This window comes from Rhincodon typus, chromosome 8, assembly GCF_021869965.1.
Source record: "Rhincodon typus isolate 14 chromosome 8, sRhiTyp1.1, whole genome shotgun sequence".
Classification (NCBI taxonomy): Eukaryota; Metazoa; Chordata; class Chondrichthyes; order Orectolobiformes; family Rhincodontidae; genus Rhincodon; species Rhincodon typus.
The window spans coordinates 62021052-62043786 of record NC_063339.1 but is presented as its reverse complement, the minus strand read 5'-3'; the positions used below and the strand labels follow the sequence as shown (position 1 = coordinate 62043786).

Sequence of the window (22735 nt, the reverse complement as noted above, 5' to 3'; positions counted from 1 at the left end):
GTCAACATATCACTGATCTTTTATCCAACCAGCTGGTCAGTCGTGTTGTATAATTCTAACTTATTACAACACAAGAAGATTTGCGCTTGGTCAGATAATTCATCAAATAAACCAAGTGGTGCTTTTTTAAGCCCTTCACTGAACAAGAAAATTTTGTGACTATTGATTTGATATTATGTTTTACATATGACAAAGCTTCACTCAGTTGGACTTGCCCCTTGATATGGTACTTTAGTGCCAGCTCTAAAAAAAGGTTAAAATCTGCATGTTAAAATATTCAAATGAGGCAATGTAATGTAGTCAACATTCAATTCCTGTGCCATCTCTAGATCTTTGAATTTATGCCAAAGCAGCAATGCGGACTATTGTTTGATGACATGGTGTTGTGCCAATATTTAAGAAAACATATATTTAAAAAATTGATAGACAAGGGAATCAAAAGTTTTGGTTGGGGAATGGGTGATATGAAGACAGACAGAAAAGTAGGAATTGAGTCTACAACCAAATCATTTATGAACTTATTGAACGGCAGAGCAGTTTTGAAGGGCTGACTGGCCTAATTCTGCTCACAGGTCCTAAGTTCTTCTGTCCAGTAGCATTAAATGGTGTAAAATAAGATGCCAATTCATTATCTGTCTGTTTTGTGCTACTAGCATTGACTGGTTCTAAGTTCTGACTTCTTAGCTTGGCAAATGAAATGTTTCATTAGTAAACAGTGCAACATTCTCTGAACTGCTTCTACATGAAATCATTAAAATGTACTGAGTATTGAATACATCAGCAAAATGAGTGCGGTTAAATTCCAAGACTTTGCTACTGCAGGCAAATAGGAATATTTACACAAGTAAAATTTAAGAAAGTCAAAGAGGTTAACAAATTGGTATCCAATTCCTGTAACTTTCTTCCTTCTGACAGATGCAGATGGGAACCTGTGTCGAAGCAGCTACTTGTTGCAAGTTACACTGACTATGCATCGCTTCAATGTGTCGTCCACGGAGCTGCTGCAGAAACTCATCACACTATATCCTTTTGCTACGATATCACTTTACATGTCACCATTGAAATGTAACAGAATGTCTAGATGGTAAATAGTCATGTTATACAAGATAACTAGGTAACAGAATAAGATTAATTTTATTTTAATGATTTGTAAACATTCTTTTTGAGTTATGAAATAAAAAGCTGATGGTATATTTACTTTTCAAAATAAAACACACTGTTACCTCGTTGCTTGATGATGTTTAATTGGCAGTGAAAGTTCAATTTCATTTCTCAGCCTGTGTTTTACTCATATCACTTTTAAATGTTGTTCCAGTGCATCTGTATTGAAATAAAGCTATTAATGTTTTAATGTTAAGGCATCTTTTAGAAAAAAACCCATTAATTTTATCTTTGTGTTGATGAAAGTTAGATTGACTTATGTTTAAGGATATTATGTTAATTTCTCCTGTGTTTGGCAGAAAAGCAGATTTTCTTAGTAGATTAATAAAAGTAAAAATGAAATAAAAAGTAAGGAGTTATGCATTCATGTCAAACAAGTAAAACACATTCTCTCCTAAAAAAAACAAAGAACTGACTATGCTGGAAATCTGAGACATAACAGAAATTGCAGGAGAAACTCAGCAGGTCTGGCAGCATCTGTGGCAAGAAAGCAGAGTCAATGATTCAGGTCCAGTGACCGTTCTTCAACTCCACAAATGTTCCACAGATGCTGGATCACTAGACCGGATTCATTGACTCTGCTTTCTTGCCACAGATGCTGCCAGACCTACTGAGTTTCTCCAGCAATTTCTGTTTTTGTCATAGTACTTACGCGTGATCTAATCAATGTTCTACACAAGTTCAACAAAATGTCTTTGCTTTTCAATTCTATCCTGGTGGAACTAGAGCTTGTGGCTGAATTTTACCAGAAGATCAGCAGTGTCATTTTTGTCCAGTTACGTAGAGGGGTTCTCTCTGTAAGGCCTAGCAAGGTTTTCATACTATCATCCCAAACTCGCCTTATTAAGAAGGTACCACACTCTAATGGTGGCCTGCTTGTCTGATATTAACCGATTCTCCCGCTCAGTGTAGGCAGAATTACTTGCCATTGCTGGATGAACTTATTCCACAGATGCCAGTATCCTGTCACCAAGTCACCCTTTATTTACATGTGCGGAGTCCTCAGAGCTCCCTCAGAGCCAGCTGTCAGAGTGAACAGAACTCTGACACTCCTGTTTATATCTGTCAGCCAGGTCTCCCTGATTGGACCAGATTAACAGCCCCTATCCCCACACTGGAAACTCCCAGGACTCTTAGTGCAAGTGCCATATTTAAAAGGCCATTGTTCACCCAGTTAAGCACTGGCAGGCTTGTGTTGGCCTGCATGGTTTGTGACATTTGCCCTATACATGGTAGATAATGGGAAACTGGCAGCCCATTTTGTGGGCACAGACTTTGGAGGTCCCGTTAGATTAGGTGGTGCAGAGGAGGGCCATTCTATTCCCCCAAGATTGGCTGAGGAGCTCATGACACCAAATTCAGCGAAGCTGGTCCTGGTTTTCCACCTGGGTCAGTGTGGCATCAACCATCCATGAGGAATGTCCAACAGTGCTGGAAAAATATCAATGACCTTCTGCAGTCCACCGGGGTAAATGTCATTATTTTCTCTCTGCTGCCTCACACTCTCACTGTCTCTGCGACACTGTATCCAGCTCTAACCGAATCTCATGCTGTACCACCCTTAACAAATGACAGCCCAGGAACATTGCAATAAGAAGTGCCCTGTGCTTCAAAGTGCCACACTCACGTACGAACGTGAGCTGGAAGTGGTTCAGAGATGTGCCATGGTAAGGCAATGGGGCAGGTACCTGTCACATGGCAAAGTGTGTGGATGTAGGCTGCATGCAGCCACTACTGACAGAGAGTGCCCTGAGATATTGATGCCGTGTGTCCAGGATGGAGGTCCAGAGAAGCAAGTGGTGAGCTGGAATTGCCAGATTACTGCTCTGGCTTTCACATCGTAAATTCTTGGCATCTAGTTTCTGTTCTTTGGTAGAATGAGAAACTGCATGTTAAAGAGGCGAAATTAAGTTAATGAGTGATCATCCTTAGTAACAGCACTCTTGTTATTCACTAGTTAGAATCTTGTCTCAACATTCAATACTTGATTGGGAAATGACACTTCTTGATCTCAATGCCTAGAAAGGCCTCACTGGGCATCTTACCTAATTTTTCCATGTTTCTCAACATGGCTGAGCTCAGGAACTGGGAAGATTCTGCTGTCAGTGTTTCATTTGCTTTATCTTGTTAACCAGTAGGCAACCAGAGTGAACTGCACATCTGCACTCCAAAATCTCCTTTTACTCCTCTACCCTATTCTGACAGTTACTTTCCGTTGAGTATGTGGCATCTTTATTCTACTTATCAAAAAATATAATCTCATATTTATCAAAATGGAAATTCATTTGCTAACTGCAAGGGTATTACTGGCTTCTTGTATTTTGTTATTGTCTTCTTCAGTTTTAACTGTACCTCCCTGTCTCCACAATTTGGTATAATCTATATAATGTTAAATTATACTTCCCATCCTCAATTCAAATAACTTATGTGAATTTAAAACAGCAATGAACCCAGCACAAATCCACTTGTAACATCATTTTCCACCTTCTTCTGGACAAGGCTTTATCCTAAATCTTTATGTTTTTTTTTCCCTTTTGTAGCTAGCTTACTTGCCAGAGTTTACTTATTCCCGATCATGTGCTTTGAGGTCAAGCATGTCTCTAATATGTGATATTGTGCCAAAGCCTTATCATATTTACATATGAAGTTGGTTCATGATAACTGTCGCTCTGCTGTTTCTAGTATAGCTCTGATGTTGTCAGTTCCAGAAATTCCTCTATTCTGTGAGTTCATATCATTCATTGTAACATAAATATTGAATGAAATACAATCAAAAATAGATTATGCAAATCTTTATAATTCAATCTGTTATAACTCAATCTGAAATTGTGCTTTGAATGACCTAACCATTAGGGTTAAAATCATCGCCCTTTAAGAATCTATTATTAAGGATAAGATTGCAGAGTACTTGGAAGTGCGTGGTAAAATAGGGCTGAGTCAGCATGGCTTCATTTAGAGGAGGTCATGCCTGACAAATCTGTCTGAATGCTTTGAGGAGGTAGTGAGCAAGTTAGACAACAGACTGCCAGTGGACATGATCCATTGGATTTCCAGAAGGCTTTTGATAAGGTGTCATACAGTAAGATGAGACCATGGTGTTTGGGGCAAGATACTGGCATGGATAGAGGATTGGCTGACTGGCAGAAGGCACAGAGCAAGGTAAAGGTGTCTTTTCTAGGGTGGCAGCCAGTGACTAGTGGAGTTCCACAGGGGTCAGTGTTGAGACCACAACTATTCACGTTAAATATCAATGATCTAGATGAAGGAACTGAGGAACTTGTTGCTATTTTAAGATAATACAAAGATAGGTGGAGGGGCAAGTAGTGTTGAGGAAATGGACAGGTTGCAGAAGGACTTGGAGGCCGGGCAAAGAAGTGGCAGAAGAAATACAATGTGGGAAAGTATGAACCTATGCACTTTGATAGAAAGAAAAGAAGCATAGACTATTTTCCAAAGCTTTAGCAATCTGAAGCACAACAGGATTTAGGAATCCTAATTCAGGATATTGTTAAGATTAACATGCAGATTCAGTTGACAGTTAGGGAGGTAAATGCAATGTTAGCATTCATTTCAAGAGGACTAGAATGCAAGAGATGTACTGCTGAGGCTGTATAGGCTCTGATCAGACATCATTTGGAATATTGTGAGCAGTTTTGGGCTCCATATCTAAGAAAGGATGTGCTGGTATTGGAGCAGGTCCAGAGGTTTACCAGAATGATCCCAGGCATGAAGGACTTGTCATGTGAGGAATGGATGCATACTCTCTATCTGCTTTTTAGAAGGATAAGGTGGATCTCATTGAAACTGAGAGGCCTGGATAGAGTGAATGTGGAGAAGATGTTTCCACCATATAGGAAAGACCAGGTCCCAAGGGCACAGCCTCAGAGTGAAGCAATGACCCTTGAGAACTGATATGAGGAAGAATTTCTTCAGCCAGAAAGTAGTTAAGGGCAGTTAATCTGTGGAATGGATCACCGCAAAAGAATACAGCCAAGTCTTTGAATGTATTTAAGACAAAGATAGATAGATTCTTGATTAATAAGGGGATCAAGGGTTATAGGGAGAAGGCAGGAGAATGGATTTGAGAAGAATATCAGCCGTAAATCGAATGGCAGAGTAGACTCAATGGGCTGAATGATCTAATTCTGTTCCTATATCTTATGGTCTTATGGCTCTGTGTGGACTGTGAAATGTCTCAAATGAAAACAGTTCACCCAGTCTCCATCCAGTTCATTGTACATATATTGGAATTGAAAGCATATATATAACCATGTCAAGTTAATAGTAAACTTTTACTTGTATCAGAGAAGTAAGAAAGATGTTCATCTCAGCTCAAAATAATAAGAACCTTATAGCTCATCTGATCCATTCTATAGTGATAACGAGACTTGACATGATTAAATGGGGAAAAAAAAACACTTTTAATAGAAAGAAACAAACTATTGGTATCTGGTTTCAATTTCAGAAAATTCTAAACACCCCACTCAAATATTGGCCTGTCTCCGCCAAATCTGTATGGGTTGACAATTCTACAGAAGCCTCACAATGGAGGCAGCAGTGTTAAAGAATTATATTGTGTCATAATAATTCTGACCGTGAGTGGTAGAGGATTTTTAACATGCACTTACCAGAAGGATATCCATTATCAATAACTCCTGTTTCTGTAAACTCTTAACATTAAATGAGTGCGTGCATATTCTGTAATGTTTCTCATTCTGGTCAGTTGAAATGTTGTTCAAAAATAGATTCTAATCATTGAAAATAACCAATGTTTAAAATAACCTAGGCAACAAAAGCCACTTCAGAAGACCCATGAGCCATTATGATAATTAGTCTGCCATCCATCAGAGTGAATAGCAGGCTTGTAGAGGGATGAAAAGCTCCACAGATACTTGAAGAGGACAGAGCCATGAACCTATTCATTGTGAAGTGTTTAGTATGAGCAACAGCACAGGATATTAGTTTAAACTATACATAACATGTTAAAAACAGCGATTTATTTGTCTGTTCTCTTTCTTGGTTACAGGAGAAATAAACTCTCAGTGCAGATATTTTCAACTGGCCTAGAAGACATACAAAATCTGACCCTGTTTTTGTCCCTACGGGTGATGTGATTTAGTCAAATTATTAGATCACATTGTCATATTGTACTTTGCCTATCTCAAACTTCTGATGACAAATCTTATAACCCCTAGATATCGTCAACCCCACTTCCCCACACCTCAATCACAGTATTTCAAGTTCATGTGATTCTGCTATGACTAATATCACCCTCCAATCTAACACGAGTGATTCTTATTAATTTTGAAATCTGCACAACACCATGAACATCTGCTATGGTGGTATATGGCCCCTCTACCATATTCCTTTATATTCAATGCTAAAAATGGACATATGCTGTTTGAGACTCCCATTGTGATCACACAGTCAGTAACTCAAAATCCATGAAGTTAATCCTAATCCTAACCAAATTGATCATCAACTCCTTTGCAATTTAGAGACACAAGATTAATCCCATTTTTGCCCACCTGAAACCAGCTCACTTCATAACTGAAGCCTATCTATTCTATTGATCTTAGCTTGGCAATGTTCTTGCATATTAAATAGAGTCATAGAGTTATACAGCATGGAAACAGACCCTTTGGTCCAACTTGTCTGCATCCCAATCTGTCCTAGTCCCATTTGTCAGCATTTGGCCCGTGTCCCTCTAAACCCTTCCTGTTCATATACCAATCCGGATGCCTTTTGAATGTTGTAATTGTACCTGCCTCCACCACTTTGTGACAATACTTTGGCTTTAAGAAGTGTATTTTGTTCTTTTTTTAATGAATAAAGGTTGAGACAGAGGTGTGGAATGGTCTTCTCAACTCCAATAAAGTAAACAACTTGTGAAGCCTTGGGGCTTTTTTAAGTTGAAACAATGCATGCAGCTAGGTGGGTTCAAGCTCCCACAGAACCAGGATGTTTAGTTTTAGCTTTCTGCAGTTGCTGGGGTCTTTAAGATGGATTTGGAAGCTCTTATTCTTCTCTCTTTTATAGCTAAAAGCTGAGGTTCTCTTCATGCTGCTGGAATTGCATGTGAAACAATCTATTTTACTGAATTTGCCTTTGCGAAGGGTGTGTTTATAGGATGTTACTATATTGGAACAGTTAATTAGTAGTTAATGTGTATATTACTCTGTTAAGCATTTCAATAGAGTTGCTGTTAAGCCAATTCTTTTATTTTTATTTTGTCTGTACTTTAACAGTAAGTGTAAAAATAAAGCATGTTTTGCTTGAAGTCGAGTAGTTTGACCAAAAAAGTTGCATTTGGAAAGCAACGCCTTACACTTAACTTTAAATTAAAACAAAGTTAGGGTCTAGGCTATCTTCTTCACATATTTTTGAGGGGGTTTGAGCTGGTCCGTAACAACTTCCTCTGGCAGCTCGTTCCATACATGCAGCACCCTCTGCATGGAAAATCTTACCCCTCAGGTCCTTTTTAAATCTTTAACCCCTCACCTTAAACATATGCCCTCTAGTTTTAGACTCCCCCACCATAGGAAAAAGACCTTGTCTGTTCATCCTATCCTTGCCCCTCATGATTTTATAAACCTCTATAAGGTCACCTCAGTTTCCAACACTCCAGGGAAAAAAGCTCCAGCCTATTCAGCTTCTCTCTATAACTCAAACCCTCCAACCCTGGCAACATCCTTGTAAATCTTTTCTGCACCCTCTCAAGTTTAACAACATCCTTCCTCAAGAGGGGCAACCAGAATTGTACGCAGTATTCTAAAAGTATTCAATGAGAAAAACTCAATAGGGCGGCTTAAAAATATATGTCACGAACAACAAAATTATAGGTAAATTGCTTGCTTAGAACGTGAAAACTGGTTTGTAAATGGGAAAGTTTATCAATACTAATAATGAGCAAGCCTTCATTCTGAGTGAATATTTAAATAGTGTTCAAAGAAAATTTCATTAATTTGGGTGTATAGTACAAGAGTTTGTGATGCTTCTGGCATTGGCATTTGTTGTGCTTTTGTTGCTTGAAGATGTTTTGCACCCTAATGCTCCAATTAATTCTAGATGAGATGTTGCAACAATGACTTGTTGCTCAACTTCCTGACCAAAAAGGCAGGGGGAAAGCAACATCAAGTGCACCACTGAATAAAAGAAAGTCTTAAAGACAAATTAAATCTGACCAACTATGCAAGTAAACAAATACTACTACTCTCATTAGACTTCATAAATCTTTGATCAGCATGTGTAACTGATAATGGTGCATGATTTTAGATAGCTCTGCCATTGCTACTTGGTAAAATATGTTTTTTTTTATGACATTTTTTAAGTACATCTTAAATTTGCAAAGAATTGCTTCCATTATATTCAACATTGGAGACCTGAAGTTGCACTCAAGGGCATGGTTGGTATGATAATGCAACTTATAGTGAACTATAAATTGCTGTGTTATTCAGCAGTGACCTTACAGAAGTCATTCATTTTGGGCTTATTTGAATATAAATAACAATTCTTCGACATTCAGCTGAAAACATTTTTCCTTAATGGTGACCTACATATCAAAATGCTTTAGAGCAAAACTGTGCTGCAGCTTGCCTGAAGGTCTGTTACTTTATAAGGTGAGGCTTTTCCTGGAAATAGTAACCACATCTATGAAAAGACAAAAAGCAAAGTGACTACCTGCAGAAGCTGCACATCTCATTTTCAACTCAGTTGGAAAGAATGTGGTTTACTTTTGCAAATGCTTTATTGAAAATAAGCGGTTTTTTTTTGCATGTGCAGTCTAAACTTTTGATGTGTTTTGAACTTGTAGTTTACTTGAGAAATGTTATTTTAATGTAGGTTCAATGTAGCACTAATACTATATGACAAACCAGCAAGTAGTCATAGTGTTAGAGCTATAACCCTAGCTGATCAATTTCCAGCTGTCTTTATGTTACATGTGTGAGGAAGGTTGCAAGTGTTAAACCGAAGTTTGATCACAGAATCATAGAATTTACAGTGCACTTAGAGGTCATTTGGCTCTTCATGCACTTTGAAGATACAAATAATTGCTCTTTCTTTTCACTTTAAGTATAAGTATATGCTGGAAAGCCATAAGGTATAATTTTGAAATTCACATTTCCCAGTTAATAACTACGACTCTGTTGTAGGTTGTTTTTGTGCTCCAGCAAACTTCACTTAGAAGGTGCATTGCTTGGTGCTTTGTGTGTTCACTGGAAATTAAGTTATGTAAGATTGTGTCAGGCACTTAATATTATGTGTATTACTGATAATGAAATATGTTAACTAACATCAATAAAAAAATTGAAACAAAGCACATTTTTCATGGGGAAATGAGCCCAATATAATCAATGAGCTATTGAACAACAGGAAAGTGCAGTCCTATCTCCAGTTAGCAATCTTTTCAAACAGCAATCTTGCTGCCACAGAAAATGCATGCAATAATAAGCAGGTACAAATTCCTTTCAGATTTTAAGTAGATTTAAATTAGGTCAGACGGCTCTATTCAGTCTATGAACTGCAGTTCTGCTTGTTCCAAACACAGCCATAAATGCTATACCACATAACAGCTGAGGCTGCCTGCAGAATCAATTCCTATAGTATGGAGACAAGAGACACTGCCCTAATAGTGAGAGGGTGACATAGTAGTTTCTGTAAAAGATGTCTCATATATAAAAGCATCAAAGGTCAGCTTAACATCTGATCCCAACCACACTCAAATGCAAAAATTGTCTGATATTACAGTCAGAAATTAGTTTGGTATAGGGTTTTTTTTATTATATCAGTTGTGTAACACTGGTTCAGTATTATATCAAGTTAAAGAGGTTCAGTTAGGTGAGAATAATGTGGTACTGGCAATATTAATGTTTCCTTCAGTCCTGTATCACACAATAGAGGTAATGTTCAGACACACAATGTTGGTGATGTTCTGAGACCAGAATCTGGAATATACTTGGACTTATAAAGTCAATGTTGTGGAGTTATCTTCTCGTATAAATAGTGCTATAATTTTTAGTGAGAGGTGTTTTAATGTGACAAATCAAAGAAACACCTCCACAAATTGATATACGAATTAATATATTTTGTTATATTATGACTTAATGAGAAGAGTTTTCTAAATATCAGGGCCTACTATTCCCTAAAGTCGACAAGATATAAAATCCCAGAGATGACCAAAATGTTCAATGACCCTGACTGACTGCTGCTCAGGACAGAAGTAATCACACCATGTTACTTCAATGATAGGGAAATTAAGAAAAAAAATCACAATAAATAAAGGACTTCTAATCCAAGCAACTTAAAATATACTCCTTCAAAACCCCAAACACACACACACACACTCTTTCAATCACGAGCAAAACAGTCAAAAGACAAACAGTTTAACACATATAGTATGGGTAGAAAGGAATATATATAGATTAAACAAAATTTTAAAGATCAAAGGTTTAGACACAAGGTGGAAAGTTGTTTTTACTCATGGTGCTCTAGATTTTTGTAATGACGAGATGGTTTTATCCGAAGAAAAACCAAAAGAACTGCGGATGCTGTAAATCAGGAACAAAAGCAAAGTTTCTGGAAAAGCTCAGCAGGTCTGGCAGCATCTGTGCAGGAGAAAACAGAGTTAACGTTTGGGTCCGGTGACCCTTCCTCAGAACCCCAAATACACACACACCCTTCTGAGGAAGCGTCACCGGACCCGAAACGTTAACTCTGTTTTCTCCCTGTGGTATTATCTGAAGTTTGATACTTGTCCTCCGATTTTATGGTTGAGCGCATGGCTGTTTCTGCTATGAATTATTCTTTTTAAGCATTTTTCAGTTTTCTGTTTATTTTCCCAACAAAGTTGGGGGTGGGGTAGTTAGTGGACCAGCAGGCTGTGGTTGGAGAGGAGAGGAGACGAGACAAAGAAAAGGATGCTTTCAGTCTGCAAGCTATGGATATTTTTCACTTTCTTCTGTTCTTGGCACATACAGCTGTTTTTAACACACTGAAGTTCAACAGATCAAAGGACTGTTTAACTCAAAAGGGTCTTTGTGCCATTCAGTCTCAAATTGTTCCTCTTTTTGCATCCAAAAAGTATCACAGTATTACACTTCAATGAAATGCAACATTTGATTTTCAATTTGCAAAATGTGCCTTTTTTACAGTTATGGCAGGCCAGCTTCCATTTCAGTTTACAGTTCCAAAAAATGAAAATACGTGACCTCTTAAAGTGCAGTAAACAAATTGTTACTTCTGCTACAATGAAAGTTACACGGTTTGTTTTGCAGGTACTGGATAAAAGAGTTCTGGATAATGTTTAAAATGGACAAAGCTCTTTCAGAAACAATGGAAAGTTTTCAGGAACTGGTCAGAAGGAATGGTGAAGAGTCACACTCCCAATTCATTGACACATCACAAATGTAAGAAAACTTGTTTAAAAAAAATTCCATTAAAAAAATTCAAATTATCATTTGAAGAATTATGTTCATTTTAAGAATATTTGTTCACAAATAGAGGTGAGGCAAGAGGGAACATTGGACTAAAATTTTGACACAATCTTCCGCAAACGTAAGCTCAGGTTTTTGCTCAGGATTCAGTGCCTCTCTGTTATGGTGAAAGTAGCTGGAAATTGCCAGTCCAGGTACAGAAATGGATTTGGCTTGGAATTTGAGCATGCATGGTTTGTGGAGGCAGTTCCCTCTACTCCTGCATGATTTTGATCAGATAGGTGTCTGAAGTGTGTAAATAACATCAGGTGAAATCAAGGATTAACCTTGTGCATTTTATTGGATAGCCAGAGTACCCTTTTGGAGAGGTATGGTATCTCAGACAACTTTGGGGGAGATAAACTGCCATTCAGAGGAGATAAAGCATCCTTTAGGAGAGGTAAGGCACTTATTTGAGAGAACACTCAAAAGATTATACTTCAGAGAATGCCCCATACCGTCAGTACTACACTATCATATTCTTGGGATTTTATTCTATAAATTCAATTTAGTTGTTATTTGGTATAATACATCTGGAAATAGTGATGGATTACAATGTACAGATCACTTAACAGTAATCATTTTCATAGTTTAAGAATTAATGAAGTCACTCCTTAATGATGAGAAGTGACTTGAGCTAAGGCTGATGATTCCATGTGCTATGCTGCTCTTGTGGACTAAAGCCTGCATTAGGGCTGGAGAGGAACTTGGAGAGGAATGGCAGCGATATTGTTATACACATTGATACTAACGACATTGATAAGATTACAAAGAAAATTCTGCTGAAAGAATTTGAACAGTCAGGATTAAAAAGCGGGCCTTCCAATGTAATAATTTCTGGATTAGTACCCGAGCCATAGGCAAACTGGCAAAGGGTAAATGAATAATCAAATGCATGGCTCAGACTGGTGTGGGGGTGGGGAGGAATTGGATTTGAGCACATGGAGCACTGGCATCAGTACTGGGGTAGATGGAGATGTTGGCCAGACTTAATTTGAACTTTGTTGGGATCAGTGTCCCAGAACTGCAGAGAAGGCTTTAAACTAATTAGACGTCAGGGGAAGGGAGTCCTGACGGGATACATGGGCTTTCAAAGCAAAAGGATATCGCAAAACTGCAGGGCAGCTATTCAGTTATTGATACTTATAGTGGAGCAGGAAGTGATAGAGAGTAGAAACATTTTAAAAATGCAGCCAATTGGGCCAAAGGGGAAAAACTGATTTTTTTAAAAAAAAGGCAAAATTAATGGCTCTCTATTTAAATGTTTGTAGTATTTGGAGCAAAATTAAATGAATTAATGGTACAAATAGAAGTTAATGGTTATGACTTTATAGCTATTACAGAGACATGGCTACAAAGAGATCAAAACTAGGAACTAAATATCCAGGAATATATGACTTTTCAAAAGGACAGAGAGGAAGCAAAAGGTAATGGGCTTGCTTTGTTAGATGAATTAGGTATGATAGCAAAAAATGACACGATAGCAAGGATAGGAAGATGTAGAAACCATATCGGCAGAGGTAAGAAATAACAAGAGGAAAAGACATTGGAGGAAATGGTCCATAAGCCTCTGAACACTAGCTATATTGTAGAGTTTTTCCTATGGTGGTTATTAGACTAACAGGTCTAGCTAATAGTTCTCTCACTCCCTCTTATACACTGTGGTGTTTCATTTATCAGTTTCCAATCTGCAAAAACTGTTCCAGAGACACAAAATTTTGAAAGACTCCTCATGCATCTACTATCTTAATACCCACCTCTTAATACACTCTAGATCATCAGGCTCAGGGGGTTTATTTACTTTAAGTTCCACTATCTTCTGTAGTACTTTAAAAAATGTACTAACGAATTGCAGTGCCTTGTTAACACTAATCCCTATATTCCCCATTACGTCTGGGAGGGTTTCAGTATTTTCCACAGTGGAATCAGACAAAAATTATTTGTTTAGTTTGTCTGTCATTTCCTTATTTCTCAATTCTCTTGACTCTGCTCATTATGGACCATGTTTATTTTTGTTAATATGTTTCTTCTCACACAGTTCTAGAACATTATTTTCCTTGCTATTCCATTTGTGATAATTAACTTGCAGCCCTATTCCACTTGACAGACTGTTTTACTGAAGGGATGGGAGCAGCATTTTCTTGGGGTATCATTACACAGGTAAGGAAGCCAGAAGTACAGGAGGGACTTTCCTCACATCAGAATTGTTGAAAGACTAATTACTCAATTCAGAGAATGATTAGGGGTTTTATGCTATTGCGATATGAGCAGCCTGGTAGCAACAATGTGGAAAACACAGCAAGGGAAGGTGGTCAGAGATGTACAGATAACAATGTTGATATTTCAATGGAACAAAATGAGATATTGATCTAAGAAACGGGGGAGAGGAGGAGAAAGTATTTCAATAAAATATTGCAGGCAAGAGAACAGATTCTTGAACTACAGAACAGTTGATGGGACACTCCGATGTGTATCACATTCTGTTTGATGAATATTTTTTAAAAGGACTGTTTGGAAATCTTTACATTTCTTTGGCAGAAATACACGTGATTGGTCACGGAAAATCACACAACGGATAAAACCAAACTGTAGCAAAAAGCGAAAAGTTTCTCTCCTATTTGATCACTTGGAGCCAGGAGAGCTGGCTGAACACCTAACCTACCTCGAATTCAAGTCCTTCCGGAGGATCTCTGTAAGTGTACCATCAATTGTATTGAGATATTAAAGGGAAAGTAGTACGATTAGATTTCTGTCTTAAAATGATCTCTCTATTTTACATTACAGAGTGAGATAAAACACTTCTTCAATTTATTCATTTAAGACTCAAACACTTATAGATAAATTACAAAGTAGAAAATTGTGATTGATATGGAAATGATTGATGATGTGTGGGAAATCATTAAATTCTGACAAAGCTGACAACACCAGTCTAGCAGTGAAGAAAATGATCCAGGGACTCCATTTATCATGCATTGAAACTCAATCAGTCAAACTTGGAATGAATCCCTCCAAACTTATCTTTGAATTACAAGGATTGATTCATATCAGAACTTCAAAATTCCCACTCTGAATGTCTAGTGATCTTTTAGCCTTTATGCATTTGTGATGCTGATACCTCTGCCCAAAATAGTTTGAGTAATACTGCCAACAATTAAAAATATTTTTTCTCAACGTGTCCAGAAGGTATAACATTGTCATTACAATTTTTTTTGCTGTACCCAAACTCTGATGAACTTTGTCCTTATAAAATACAATCCCTGATAAGTTTGGGAGGCACTTCATTTCATTGTGTTCATGCTAGATCCCAGCAAGAACAATTCAGCTCATCCCACACCTCTGTTTTTCCCCTTGACGCTATTATTTTCTATTTCATTCATTATCCAGTTACCCGTGGAAAGTCAGAATTGAATTTGTCCCCGCCATATTTCTTCTTTTCATTGAAACGCAGAAGGAACTCTGACCTTGTATTCTGAGATCTATAAGTCAGATTTGAAACTACCATGTACTGGGAATTCCACACTTGAACCTGCAAATGAAATCAATTTGACATTGGCCCTAGTTACACAACATCTTTCATGTTCTTGATTCACTATAAAAGTAGCTTTGGGATACTGTAAATTGCACAATTCTAGAGGACCAATGGCTGCTCTCTTACTAGAGACAACTAGTGGTGTATTTAACCTGAGGATTACCACACTTCAGGCAATAGGGTGAGGTTGAGAAGATAGGGCTTTTATGGTGACCAGGACAGGAATTGAACCTATGCTGTTGTCATCATTCTACCTTGTAAAGTAGCCATCCAGCCAACTGAGCTAACTGAATGCATGTAAGAATGATCTTGCCTTTCATGTCCTCAGGTCATCACAAAGCAATGACAACCAATCAAGCAATTTCTCAGTTAAATGTTGTAATATAAGAACCATGGCAGTCAACCTGTGCATGATAAGATCCATAACAGCAAAGGAATAAATGACTAACTCTTTCAGGTATTGCTGAGAGATAAATCTTGACCAGGACTTTGGGAGAAAACCCATCTTTTCTTTAAACAAAGCCTTAGAATCTTTCATGTTCACCTGAGACGTGGCAGATGGTTTAACATTTCATTTGAAAAACAGTTCCATAGTGTTGCACTGGAACAGTCCGTTACACTTTGTGATTAGGACTTACAAATCTCTGGAATGGAACTTGAACTTGCAGCCTTTTGAGTCAGAAACACTAATGCTAGCACTGAACGACAGTGGACACCTAGCATTATATTACTCTTGTGCCTCCACAGCAACATAGAAATGCTATAATATGCAAGGCATCACTTATACCTTCAGTACTACCTTTGGAGAGAGATTGCAGTGCATTACTGTGCCAGTGTCTCCCTAATGAAAAAACATAACAAAGGCATAGGTGCTGGACATCATTTGTTTCTCTTATTGCTGGTTGTTGAGCTGTATAGATCTTTTCGTCACATACAGGACCTTCCCTCCATCATAAGGTCAGAAGTGCTGAAGATTGCACAATGTTCGTGTACAAATACAGCAAGACATGACAATATCCAGGCTTGGGCTGACAAGTGGCAAGTAATGTTAATGCTACACAAGTGTCAGGCATTGAACATCTCCAACGAAAGTGAATATAGCCATCATCCCTTAACGTTCAAGGCATCACAATCACCATCATTACCCAACATCCTAGGGTCACCATTAACCAGAAACCAAACCAATCTAGCCATATTAATCCAATGTGTACAAGGGCAGTTCAGAGGCTAAGAATCCTGCATTAAGTAACTGATGTTCTGACTCCGTTAAGCCAATGCACAAGGCTCAAGTCAGGACTGTGATGGAATATTCACCATTTGCTTGAATGAGTGCAACTCTCAAGAAGCCTGGCACCATCCAGGACAAAGCAGCATACTTGACTAGCGCTATATCCTGCAACATCCACTCTCTCCACCACCGACACTCAGTTGCATCAGTGTGTATGATCTATGAGGTGCGCTGCAGAAATTCACCAAGACTCTTTAGACAGCATCTTCTAAACCCACGATTACTACGATCTTGAAGGATGAGGGCAGCAGATACATTGGAACCCCACCACCGGAAAGTCCCTGTCCAAGCCACTCACCCTTCAGACTTGGAAGTATATCAATTTCTTCAGTATCATTGGGTCAAAATCCTACAACTCTCTTCTAATATTCTGTGGATCTACCTACAACAAATTGACTGCAGCAGTTCAAAAAGGCAGCTCACCACCACCTTGCCAAGGGCAGCTAGGGATAGGCAATAAGTGCTGGCTCAGCCAGCAATGCCCACATCCCATAAATTAATTAAAGCATACAGGAAGATCCATTGTTAAACAAATTGCTTTTATTGTGACTTCAGTAATTGTACAGTTCAAATAAAAGTTGCTCTGCAACATAAAGGCAGTTTAAGGCAAACCAGGAAGTGAATTAATAGCAAATAGAATATAACTAAGCATTACTTTATCCAGTTTTCAGATTATCAGAACTACGTATTGACTGGCTGTGTAAAGGACAATCCCACGATGGAACGTTCTGTAGCTTTGTGTAATGGCATCTCACAATGGGTCCAGCTTATGGTTCTCAGCAGACCTACACCACAGTTACGGGCTGAAGTCTTCACCAAGTTTATTTGTGTGGCTCAGGTATGGATGGCACTAGTTCCTCTTAACAAATAGACAGCTTGTGTTGTTTGGTTGCCTTTACTATCATGGTAAATTATTAGTATATCTTGAGGCAAGTCAATTAAAATTTATTTTATCCATATTTTGGCTATAATATCACATAGTCTGACATAGTGTAATGTTCCAATGCTATTCAATGTCATTTGTTCTCATTTTAGGAATAAATTAGCGGTTCATACTGAGTCAGAAACCCATGCAACTTTGAGAACCAAGTACAAAATGTAAAATTATGAAGAATGCTGTCCAAACAAAGATTTCAACAAAAGATAAAAGATTAAATTGTCTTTGGGTCATAATTATAACTTAGCAAGGGAATTTTTCTTAAAGATTACACACACAGGGAAATATGTACTCTTAAGTATTTCAATAGATTATATATTTTAGTGTTTTGAATCCAGGTGGAGGTATCAATTATGGGTTACAATACAGTAGATCTGAATCATTATTGTTGTGCCATTTTTCTTGTTTGATTTAGAAGGCATTGTCATCTTACTTCTCTACAGAAACTCCAGCAGCTTCAGAACTTTAATACACTAATGGCAGTGGTTGGAGGTTTGTGTCATAGCTCAATTTCCAGACTCAAAGAAACCAGTGCTTGTGTCCCTCATGACGTTCATAAGGTTGGTGTTTTTCTTGAGTGTTATAAACTGGTCTTCATATCATCTTGTGACATTATAAGGCTTCATGAAATTCTTTTTTGTTGGACACTGCAATTCTGATTGCCACAACGTAATTCCCCTAAATTTCTTTTCCTCAAGTGTGACTCAAGCTGGAGTGTAGTTCCATAGGCATCAGTGCTGTTTGGTATTTTGAGGTTGTGCTTCATGTATGAGCCTAGACAATGCATACAATGGGGAATTGAACTGTGGGAGACATTACTAACAAGCCCAAATACCCACAGACATGGAGCTTCCAGAAGCAGTACTAAATAATGATCATGAGTAGGAGCGCCGGCTTATTTTCCCCTTCTGGCTCAGAGTTATTGAGGCCAATTTTTTGTTGTCTCTAACATCACCCTAGCTGACAAGTTTCTTCAATATCATGATGATGAAATTTCAAAAGACTGACAACTTTCTTCCAAGGGAGAACAAGAATAGCAAATATTCTGGCCCTTAGTAATTGTCAACTTCACATCTGTGGTAGTACAGTGTTGTTGATCCATTCTGGCTTAAAATAATATACTATGACCCTGTATGTGTCTTAGAAGCTGGAAAAAAATAAGCAGTTGGAAACAAATAATCAAAACAACAAGTAAAAAATAATGTATCTTGAGTGAATGCACAGTTTAGTTGTTCTTATTAACATATAAAGTACAAACAGTACAAATGTGGCATCATGTGTAGGTGAAATGATAGATTTAGTGAGCTTCCCATGTTTTTTTTTGGTGCAATTAAAGTCTAATATGCGTAAAAAAATCCACCAAATCATATATTCTCTGTGAAAAAAATGATAGCTTATTTAATATTTAATGTTATGCATTTTATGCAATTTAAAGTTTTGGCAAAGATCTGTAGCTCAGGTTGTGGATGAGGTTGTTGACTTGCTCACCGAGCTGGCTTATTTCTGTTCAGACCAGAAATGACTGTACTCACCATAACAGACCGGACAGTATAAATTCCAAGTGGAATAGAATAACATCGCTTCATCGGAGGCTCCACTGATGATGTCACCTAGTATGATGATAAAAACTCCGAACAAAAACAGGCCAGCTCAGCGAGCAAGTCAACCACCTCATTTTATGCAACTTTTCAGTTTCAAATCATCGCTTTTCAACAGGAAATTACAATGTAGATTGAAGAACAGAAAATGACATTCAGCCCATCCAATAAAGACCTTCCAATGAAGGCAACTTGATTATTATTCTATTCAAAGGATTCCTATGTATTCAGAAAGGCTCCCTTACAATATGTAGCTATCTGCCAAATAGTAGGCAGAATTTAATGTAATTGATATGGTTTCAGCACATGGATTAAAGAGCCAGTGGGAAACCCTGCCTCACTTCTGACGGGGAGGCCTGACTAGGTTAAGCGCCTCTCAGACACTTAACTGGATTCGGAATCCTAGGGGTGGAAATGCTGTCCACTAAGTGATACCAGAAACCATTCAGAACAGACAGTGCTACTGGCAGTAGTATGTGCTGTTGGCTGTGCACTGAGGGAGAGGCTTAGGATCAGCAAGGAATATGGTTCACATGTGAGCGAGGATAGGCAGAGGTCATGAGAACAGGGTGCATGGAAATCAGAGACATGTGCAAGGAGCAACCACTATCCCCTGCCTTATGCTGGGTTCCATGATTGAATACTAAGTGCCAAACAAACGTTGTCACCTGTACCCCCCTCCCCAAAACAGAAGATTCCTTAGGATAAAAGCCAAAACCAGTTCGGCAGAGTTAAGTAATCTCACAATCAACAGAACAAGGTATAAATTACCAACGTAACATGGCGATGGATAATCGCTGGTGGCGTATCTGATAATAAATTTCCATGCCTTTTTTAAAGTTTTCTTTGGACATTTATACTCCACAGCTGTCAAAAGGAAACTTATGTGGAAGGTAAATGATTCATTTTAAGAATAAACATTCAGATACACTTATCTGTAACTCTGGGTTTTTCCAACGTAGGTGATGAATGAAATGACTGAGCTGCTCTCGTCCAGTGGAAACTACAACAACTATAGACGTGTGTACAGTGAATGCATAGACTTCAAGATCCCTATTCTGGGCGTCCATCTGAAAGATCTTATCTCACTACACGAAGCCTTGCCAGATTGTGTTGAAGACAACAAGATTAATGTACACAAATTGCAGACTCTCTACAATCATATCAATGAGCTTGTGCAGCTTCAGAACACCGCACCTCCGTTAGATGCAAACAAGGACCTGGTTCATTTGCTCACAGTATGTCTGCCTGTACTTCGATTGTTGCTTGTTCTCAGTTCCTGATTCCTAAGGTCCACCACTGGTAGAAGCACGAAAGTGTCACTCCAAATGTTGGGGCATTCAGGTCTCAAAATGACAGGATAACTGGAGCTAAAGCTAATGTCATGAATTGAGCGTCTTGAGACAGTTTACTACAGTTTACTACGAAAAACATCCTTTATAAATGAACGTTGTGTTTGAAAAAGCTGGATAATACTATTTCTATAAACAGTTCAAAAGAAAGGTTCTAGAAAAGATAACAGTAACGCTGATTCATTAAGAGAAGCCCAAAATTTGGATAAAATAGTTCTAATCCTCAAGAACAAAGTATAGATCTACCATTTCCAATGTCTCATTCTGTACAAATCCTGAGATTGATACATTTACCATTTGAGTAATTATTGATGCTAGACCACACAGTTCATATTATAAAATATCAACATTGTGATTAGTCAGACTGATCACAAGCCAACCAGATCTGAAACTCTTGATCAAACCACTATTTCATTATTAGTAAAACTTCTGTCTGGTCTTTTAAAATGCCCATCTCTTTGTATGATAATTCCAAATTGAGGTGTAAACTCTATTATAATACATAATAAATACAATTTATAAGTTACTAAGTTTCTTTAACTTCACCAAATTATTTCCCTTGTGTTTCTAACACAGTATTTAACTGAAAAGAGCTCTGGAAAGTTGCTCCCTGAAAGTTGGTGAAATTAAATAGATAAGCATTAGTCTGAATCCACTATTCCAACAAACATTATTTTCAGCAGGTTCACCCCTTTGCACTTCTGTTCACAGGAGAATCTATGATTGAAATTGAAGCAGAGATCTTGTGAAAGCACAGATTCCCAGAATCTGCCAGGAGCCTGATCTAAGATTATTATTAGATGTAATTATATAAATTCAAATAGTGTTCTTCAGATGCAGAGTCATATGCAGAGCAGGACATGTGAAGTAGAATTCATTAACTGATAATAAGTCAAAAAGCTAAACATTCATTAATGCCTAAACAGTTCAGACTGGGACTGAGATAAATTGTACTTTGATAAATTATATTTGAATATTATTTTTCAATGTTACCTGTCTATTTATTGACAAAAATCAGTATTAAGTACACTATGATAGACACTTTACAGAATCGATACTTTATTGAATAACCTCTCCTGTCACAAAGTGTTGATCAAAGCTCAGGCACCACTTTCCAACGAGAAGGTAAACATGAGAATATGAGCTGTCACCAGACATCTGTATACATCTTGGCTGCCTGCTCAACTTCAGCATTGCTGGAAGGTTGGGTGATGTTATCACTTGCCAGTTTACATGGTACACAGTTCTGGGATAGGTTGGGAGCAAGAGGATAAAGAAATGGATGCTCATTCGTGTTTGGGTACTACAAGAGAATTGCTCATGGTAAATAATGTAATAAGTGACAGTTTTGCTTTCTCAGAGGGATTAAGAACATAAGCTGTAGGAGCAGGAAAAGGCTGCTTAGCCTTCAAATTTGCCCCACTGGTCAAATAAGATCATGGCTGATGTGCCCCCGGTTTCAACTCCTCTTTCATGCCAACTCCTCATGGCCCTCAATTTCCTGATAAACCAATTATCTATCTCCTCTTTTTTTTTTTTTTTTTAAATGATTTTAGTGATCTAGCCTCCAAAACACTTTGGGATAAAGAATTCCAGATATTTACTAGCCTGCGAGAGAAGAAATTCCTTTGCATCTCAGTTTTAAATGAGTATTCTCTAGTTCCCCTATTAGTGGAAACATCTTCTCAACATCTACCCTGTCAAGCCACTTCAGAACCTCATATGTTCAAAAAGATTGCCCGTCATTCTGCTAAATGATAATGAATAAAGGTCTAACTCGTGTGCCCTCTAATTATTTTGTTTGTGTGGTCCCTGGAGGTCAATGCGCAGCAGCAACATCTGGAACAGGAAATCAATGCCACAATTGCCGTAACTGGACCCTTGGAGTGGCTGGGAGCATGCAGCTTTGAAGGAATGCTATTCTTGATAAGACAATCCTTTCACCTCACAAATCAGCTTAGTGAATTGCTTTTGAACTGCCTCCAATGCCAAGTATATCCTTTCCTAATATGGGGACCAAGAATGTACACAGTACTTCAGGTGCAGCCTCACAACATCCTGGTAACAAGACTTCCTTATTTTTAACTCCACGCAGTAAGGGCCAAATTTCCATTTGCTTCCTAAATTACTTGACTTTTCATGCACAAGAACACCCAGATCTCTTTGCGCTGCACTTTTTTGGAGTCTCTCATTATTTAAAGAATATCTTGCCTTTGGATTTTTCCAAACAAAGTGCATGACTTCACATTCCTCTACATTAAACTCCATCTGCTAAATTTTTGCCCCCTCACTCAACCTATCTATATCCCCTTGCAGATTCCTCATGTCATCATCACAGCATTCCACCCCACTTATTTTTGTATCATCAACAAATTTGGATACATTACCCTCTGTTTCC

At 38.0% G+C, this 22735-nt stretch overlaps 1 protein-coding gene across 1 annotated transcript in view; it reads left to right on the top strand.

Annotated features, from left to right (window-relative positions):
• The window catches only part of LOC109917267 (RAS guanyl-releasing protein 1), a 94739-nt gene that overhangs the window by 45233 nt on the left and 26771 nt on the right, over positions 1–22735 (top strand). The window contains exons 3-9 of the mRNA XM_048600408.1: positions 916–1021; positions 8718–8780; positions 11436–11567; positions 14172–14325; positions 17115–17288; positions 17831–17947; positions 19948–20223. Of these exons, the coding sequence (XP_048456365.1) occupies positions 916–1021; positions 8718–8780; positions 11436–11567; positions 14172–14325; positions 17115–17288; positions 17831–17947; positions 19948–20223 (1022 nt within the window). The remainder of the gene's footprint in view (positions 1–915; positions 1022–8717; positions 8781–11435; positions 11568–14171; positions 14326–17114; positions 17289–17830; positions 17948–19947; positions 20224–22735) is intronic.